Source organism: Glycine soja, chromosome 8 (assembly GCF_004193775.1).
Source record: "Glycine soja cultivar W05 chromosome 8, ASM419377v2, whole genome shotgun sequence".
NCBI lineage: Eukaryota > Viridiplantae > Streptophyta > Magnoliopsida > Fabales > Fabaceae > Glycine > Glycine soja.
The window spans coordinates 21,231,296-21,238,979 of record NC_041009.1 but is presented as its reverse complement, the minus strand read 5'-3'; the positions used below and the strand labels follow the sequence as shown (position 1 = coordinate 21,238,979).

General features: G+C 32.7%; 1 protein-coding gene across 1 annotated transcript; it reads left to right on the top strand.

Annotated features, from left to right (window-relative positions):
• The first annotated feature begins 389 nt into the window (after positions 1 to 389).
• Positions 390 to 7,371, top strand: LOC114422707 (serine carboxypeptidase-like 25). The gene is made up of 9 exons (XM_028389194.1): positions 390 to 496; positions 574 to 863; positions 2,578 to 2,781; positions 3,467 to 3,642; positions 4,269 to 4,565; positions 5,092 to 5,222; positions 5,347 to 5,442; positions 5,836 to 5,941; positions 7,011 to 7,371. The coding sequence occupies exons 2-9, from the start codon at positions 602 to 604 to the stop codon at positions 7,152 to 7,154; spliced, it is 1,416 nt and encodes a 471-aa protein (XP_028244995.1). The 5' UTR covers positions 390 to 496; positions 574 to 601; the 3' UTR covers positions 7,155 to 7,371.
• The last annotated feature ends 313 nt before the right edge of the window (positions 7,372 to 7,684 follow it).

Genomic DNA, 7,684 nt, shown 5'->3' with positions numbered 1-7,684 from the left:
AATGTAATATTTATTTTGAAGTGAAAAAGAATAATACTATTTTAAATTTTTAACATCTTAGTAAGACCCTTTAAATTATGATTTAATTATATTTTTACTCTCCTTACCATTTTTAGTCCCCTGATTAAGCTTAAATTATTGATAATTTTCTTTTTTCACATTTAAAATTATTTTATTCAAAGTTTGAAACTCCAAAGTCTTACCTGACCTCAACTAGGTGTAACCAACTGACACCTTTTCAAACGCCATTTTTTTCTTCTACAGTTTCTATATCAACATACTTTGAAAGTAAGAGAAACCAAAACTAGTATGGCAGCTACACAAAATAGGGTCAAAATAGTATTTTTGAACAAAAAATTGGTTTGTAGCTAAAGAGCCAAAATTGTTTATGACACTCATAATAACTCCCCCCTATCCCTCTTGCTCTCTCTCCTATTTAATCCCCCAAAGAGTACACTCACGCCTAACACCTTTCACTCTCATTGACAACCAACAAGTGAGACATATTTTCTCTTTTCTCTTAAGCCATATACCACTTTGGTCATACTCATAATCTTTTTTCTTCATTTTCAGTAGTTAAGATCACCAATACCACCAAGTCATGAAGCAAAGACAGATCTTTGCTCGAGTGGTGATTTTGTTGCTCATGTTCTTAGTTGGAGCCAGGTTTGCTAAAGCAAAAGAAGGAGGAGAAGAAGCTGCTGATAGGATTTTGAAACTCCCTGGTCAGCCAAAAGTATCATTTAAGCAATTTTCTGGCTATGTTACTGTCAACAAGGTTGCTGGTAGAGCTCTCTTTTACTGGCTCGCTGAAGCTGCCCAAAATCCTCTCACCAAACCTTTGGTCATTTGGCTTAATGGAGGTTAGAACTTCTAACCACTCTTATCTCATAAATTATTATAACCTCCAAAATCATTATGATCTCAACTAATCTCCACATAACACATAATTAAATATTTTACTTTTTTATAAATTAAACTTAACACATGTCTTACATAAAGGTTAATTAAAGTCATAAATACATGATCATTCATAACTATCTAATAATTTCTTCTTCTCTCACTCACATACCATAGTCACTTTAGCATTTTGATTAAGTGTTTTGATTAAGTGAGAGCAGTTGTATGCAAATTCATTATTTTTTAATAGTCTATAACATATCCTAAAGACACTGTTATATCGATTTTTTTTTAATAAACTGTTGTATAGGCCTTAGATTAGTGATATGGATTTCTTTTTTTCCTCATTTGGCATTTTAATCCATATGCTTTTAGTAACGCTAAGAAACGATGAAAAATACAGCTAATACTATTTTGCTACCGACATAAACCAGTCAACAAGATGTACACATACTATCTTTTTTAGAACCTCTTAAATATTTTTCTGTGCATCTTTAATTAATGAGACGTTTCATTTCGTTTTCCTTAAATACCGCCTATTGGCAACGCTATTAGTTTGACTTGAAATTGAATAAAAACATTTATTCTTTTCCGTGTTGCTTATTTTTTATTTATATTTTCAAAGTGGCCTAATTAATTAAGCCAGTTTTGTGGTTGATTTTTTTGGGGGGGTTACACTTACATTACAGTGTGTCATTATATTTAATTTAATTAGGGGAGAGAAAATGAAAAATTGAAAAAATAAATTGGATGTAGAAATGCATTGAATTTTTGTACCGTGAAAGAAACAAAAGAAAGTGTTTGTAGAGCCCACATGAGTAGGTTGGCAAATGGCGATGGATAGCTTGGAATGATGACCTAACTAACGATGAATGGTGCAAAGCAACATACACGCACAAGGCCACAGTGAATTTCTGGTCTCGATTTCTCTCTCCTTTTTTCTTGTTTTTATTTTCTTTTCTCATACACGCACGCATACACACGCATGACACTTAATGCCTGAAAGCAACTAAAAACCAGCCTCATTGATGATTAAGTAGCCTCAGAGCCATTATTTAAGGTTCTGTTATTCAACTTGTCAGCTGGCATTGGCACACCATCAATACAACCCTATACTGTGTGTAGCAGAGTGCACATCTATATCTAACTATCTAAGCATTTAGTTGAACTTTAATTAAACTCACTTTAAATCATTTTTTGAAAACGACTGAACAATATTTGAAATGAATAAAAGAAAAATTTCTAGTAATAAAAACATGGGTCTTGTTATTAAGCAACCGCTACTAATCACTAAAAATATTTTATTGAACATTACTACATTGGAAGTGTATTAGTACTAATGATTAGTAGAAATGCATTAAATAGCACTTTATAATAAAAAGATTCTATAAAATTAACTTTTTCATTTTGTTTCTTAATCACCATCCTGACTTGGAAGTACACTTAAAAGAATTCAGAATGAACAATTTCTAATTTCTTTTACCATATTCTTTAAATAAATCTTTTACTTTTTTATCTTTTTAAAGTATTGCATTTTATATTTTTAACCCTAAATAGGCTAACCAAGTTTTTTTAAACATTACTTTATACTTCATTCAATTTATTTATCTTACTAGGTTTTGACTTTTAATCCATTTTTTCTAATTTAGCGTGCAATAATCTTTTGTGGTAAATTAGGTCCAGGATGTTCATCAGTGGCATATGGAGCATCTGAAGAGATTGGCCCATTTAGAATAAACAAAACAGCTTCTGGTCTATACAAAAACAAGTTCTCATGGAACTCAGTGGCCAACCTCTTGTTCTTGGAAGCTCCGGCCGGCGTCGGCTTCTCCTATACCAACCGCTCCTCCGACCTCCTCGACACCGGTGACCGCCGCACCGGTAGGGCCCCACAACTCTCCCATCCACATTAATTGCCACCACCCTTCACGGTTCATATATATCTTTGTTGGTGATGATTTTTTTTGGTAGGCCATGGAAAATAATAAAGATGAGCATATTAAAATTGGTGATAAAATTGAGCAGCTGAATGGACGAGGTTCACCAAAATTAATTACTTCTTCTAACATTATTATTATGATGAGTTGATATGTGTCCCCAAACATAATTGCCAATTGATAACGATGGACCAATTTTGGTGGTCCACGTTCATCACATAATAATTTATGTATTGACCAACCACGTACCTCTTTAAACAAGCTGTACTTGATTGTAGCACTCGCTTCAGTACAAAAATTTCTCGTGATCGTAATTGAAACTTCCAAAACGTGATTCAGCTGAAAATAACACCTAGAGGCTAGAGTTCAATTTTATTTTTATCCATTTGATTCAATTAGCAACAAAATGTTGTTGTCTCAATAAAAGAATAGTGATATTTACCAAATCATTTATTTTTGTTGTTTTTCTTAAATGTCTTTTCATGTATTCAATTGCAATATGGTTGGAATCATTTTCTTCATTCTTTTTTTTTTTTTGCTGTAGGTACATGTGTAACTAATCATTTTTCTAATTAATGACTAATGAATCCTATACTTGTATGCTTATGTGTTCAATTCACTGTGTTCAGCTCAAGATTCTCTGGAATTTGTTATCCAATGGCTAGAACGATTCCCTCGTTACAAAACTCGGGAGCTCTATATCACTGGAGAGAGCTATGCAGGTCATTATGTTCCTCAATTAGCCAAGGAAATCATGACCTACAATGCAAAAACCAAGCACCCCATCAATCTCAAAGGAATCATGGTAAACACTCCACTCTCTTTTTTGCATTTATAATCATAAACAGCTTTTTCAGTGCATAATAAGATTCATTTTAAGCATGCATATAAAAGTGGTAGGTTCTTAAAAAGGAAAAAAAAATATTTATTACATCAAATTACAAATGTGTAGTAATAAATATTTTTGTTTGAAGTACAAGTCTAATAGGAGAATGTGAACTTACATAGGAGGTTGTATCTTCCAAAAAATTTATACTAATTGCTTTTTTTCTTAATGCTTATGTATATTTTAACTTGCCTTTATTTGTTTGTCCGGGGACTTTATAAGATAAAGACAAATGTTAACTAGTATCTCTAAAAGCATTGGTTAAAGAATTAAAATAATTAATTTTAATATAAAAATTATAGAAGAGGACAAAAACAAAGGATAGTGTAACTTTATGTATCTCAACAAAAAAAATTATCCTTTTAATTCTTTAATTAATACTCTTAGGACACTGAATGATTAGCAAGACCCAAGAGTAAATTACAACTTTTAACAACTTAAAATGTAATATCTTGACATTTTAAGATAAGATTATATAGATGTTGTTATAAGAAGGGGTGGAATATTGATGGTGAAGTTTTGTTAATATTAATAATGCAATGCAGGTAGGAAATGCAGTGACAGACAACTACTATGATAACTTGGGCACAGTGACGTATTGGTGGAGCCATGCTATGATCTCCGACCAGACTTTCCGGCAACTAATGAGTAGATGTGATTTTCACAGGCAGAAGGAATCTGATGAGTGTGAGTCTGTGTATAGCTATGCCATGGATCAAGAGTTTGGTAACATTGATCAGTACAACATCTATGCTCCTCCATGCAACAACTCTGATGGTAGTAGTAGTGGTAGTGGCTCTGCCACCCGCCGCACCATGCGGTTACCTCACCGACCCCATGTGGTATTTAATTTTCATCCAACACAGCTATCTGCCACTGTAATTAAATTTTTATAATTATGTCTTGTCATATCTTTTAAGAAGGCACATGTTAGTATTCAAAAAAAATGTACATGACAGCAACATCATAGTGTGATATTGGTTGCAAATAACATGTCTCTTAAGAATGTATAGAAAAACATAGGTTAAAAGAGGTTAATCCCTTAAATAACTATCTTAGGGATTAGTCTTTGTCTCTCTACCAAAAAATATCTTGATCACCAAAAAAAATGTACATGAGGGTATATTAGAAACCTACAAATTTAAATATAAATAAAATATTGTGACATAGTAATGTATTCGTTTTTTAAAAAAATAAGTATGCATGAAGACATCGGCAGTTTTATATAAGATAGAAGTTAATTAATGTTGGTTATTTATGTAAGATTGAATAGTTGACATTAAATTTTTCTCATGATATTTTTGCTATGTATATGACAGATAATCTTGTTAATTCATATGAGCTTATGGAAAATTTATTTATGTTCAGGCTTTTAGGCATTGGTCTGGTTATGATCCATGTACGGAAAAGTATGCCGAGATTTACTACAACAGGCCTGATGTTCAGAAAGCACTCCATGCTAACAAAACTGGCATTCCATATAGGTGGACTGCTTGCAGGTTAGTTTATGTTGCTGTAGAGTATGAAGGGTTGAATCCCATGTTTTAATTGCAAAATGAGTTATGAGAGTCATGTACAAAAAGTTGATTAATTGATGATCATGTTGGTTTTCATTTGATGCAGTGAGGTTTTGAATCGGAACTGGAATGATACAGATGTATCTGTTCTTCCAATTTATAGAGAGTTGATAGCTCACGGAATAAGAGTTTGGGTGTTCAGGTTGGTTTTGAAATGCATTAATTTATAGCTCTCCACCCTTGTGTTTCTCTCTTCTAGCTGCACCATCTAGAAAAAAACATGCAATTTCTTAAATACTTCTAGACTTTTAGTAAATATTGTTCTTTAATTTAGTTAAAGCTAGAATTTCACTTTAATAATCTACATAGTAAAAGTTTATCTTATAAGTCGGGATAAGATATTGAAATGAAGCTCTAAATTTTGTATGAAAAGCATGTAAAGAATTGCGTCTAAATTTTGTAGCAAATCCTACTAGTATCTCCCCATGTCTCGTTTTCTCTCACACGAGATAGTGCAGCTGGCTAGAAAGGATCCAAGTCAATGATTAATGGGAAGATGCATATTAATTATGTTTGACACTTTTGGCTATAACAGTGGGGACGTGGACTCAGTGGTGCCTGTCACAGCAACAAGATATGCCCTTGCACAGCTTAAGTTGTCAACTAAAATACCATGGTATCCTTGGTATGTCAAAAACCAGGTGAGTGCATTTGAAAATTGTTCTTCCTCTCCCATATCTAAGTATATATTAGTATTAGTTAGTCACTGATTAGTTGCTGTTGCCGTGTGTCTTGGATAGTTTTAATGCTATATTATTAGCTATCTAGCTAGCTAGGGTTTATAATAGAGCTACTGAGTCACTAATCGGACACTTCGGCACATAAATAAATTTTTTATATATACATAAACATAAAATTAGAAATTTTATTAGAATGGATAATGGAGCTTAATTATGATATAGGACTCTTGATAGGTTAGCAGTTGTCGATTGGCCCGCTCCCAACCTTGATAGGATAGGACTCTTGCACTCCTTACTCTTTAAATTAATCCTTTGATTTTCAGTGGTTAAACATTTCTGGTCTATGTTGATTCAAAATCAATCTTCACCTGATGCCAAACGTTGAACTTGCTTAAAGTGTAAAAGTCCCTAATATCCTACTCCTACCTTCGATTTATCATACATAAGCTGCCTGCCCCTACTTAATTTTTATTCACCCTTGTGGAGCGGACCTACTTCTTGGCCACATAAAAAAAGATGCAATCATGTTGAGGTAATTACTATATGTAAAATAGGGTCCTTAAATGGTACTAGATGTGGATATATATAAGGAGAAATTACATTTACTTTTGACACTGACATAAGTCTCTTCTCTAATTTTCAAATAGACACTCACCTTTGTATTACAGTATTTAATAATGCGACATACTTATTTAGTCAAGAGACACTCACTCCTTTGATTATATTTAGGAGAGGTGAATGTTTTTTTTTTAAAAAAAAACAAGAGAGTATGAGTGTGTTTGGTTGAGATGGTAAAAATAGAAAATGAAAATACAGAAAAAATATTTAAATTAAATAGAGTGTAAAAGATGTAGAACTCATCCTATTTTGTTTCCATTTCTCTCTTTTTCCCTTCTACCCAACACTCTTAAGAAGACATCATGAGATAATTGTAATTTCCCCTATATATAATATAAGAGTACATTGTATATGGAAATGGAAAATTCAATTTTGGGTTTTTAAGATTAAGGGAATTTGTGTGGTCATGAAGGTTGGAGGGTGGACAGAGGTGTACGAAGGGGTAACATTCGCGACAGTGAGAGGAGCAGGTCATGAAGTGCCACTATTCAAGCCAAGAGCAGCCCTTCAGTTATTCACATCATTCCTTACAGGAAAGCCTCTTCCAAAGTCCTAGAAAACCAAATAGAAGATGGTGTTAAGAAAAAGGAAAACTGAGGTGAAAAAAAAAGAATGACAAAGGAAATTAAAAAAGAGGGAAACAAGTGTAAAAGCCTAGAGGTGGTGCTAATTTCTATTGCCTTGTTATTGTTCCGAACAAATTTTATGACATTTTTCGTTGTCAACAAATTAACAAAACGGGTTGGTGGAAAAAGAAAGTGTCCATTCTAAAATCTCAAATGTGCATTTTTTTCCTCTCCTTTTTTCCTTTTTATTGCATCTTTTGGTTAATATTTTTATTATATTCATTAATAAGACGGGAAGATCAAATATCTTGTGCACCCAGTATTTTTTTTAAATACTAAAATTGTTCCTGCATTTTTTTTTATTTGTGATAGGTGTGTGTGAGAGTGATCATACGAATCAAGTTGATACGGATCAATTTGATCCATAAGTCATTTATAGAACAATACGGATCAACTTGATTTGTAAAAAACTTACGGATCAAATTGATTCGTAAAATTTCTACGGATCAACTTAAATGAC

What these genes read in the sequence shown, in the direction of transcription:
- LOC114422707 (XM_028389194.1), top strand. Translation starts at nt 602, where the DNA reads ATGAAGCAAAGACAGATCTTTGCTCGAGTGGTGATTTTGTTGCTCATG. An exon ending in TATAGGTGGACTGCTTGCAG is followed by an intron (nt 5,223 to 5,346) that starts GTTAGTTTATGT and finishes CATTTGATGCAG; the next exon opens with TGAGGTTTTGAATCGGAACT. An exon ending in ATAAGAGTTTGGGTGTTCAG is followed by an intron (nt 5,443 to 5,835) that starts GTTGGTTTTGAA and finishes TGGCTATAACAG; the next exon opens with TGGGGACGTGGACTCAGTGG.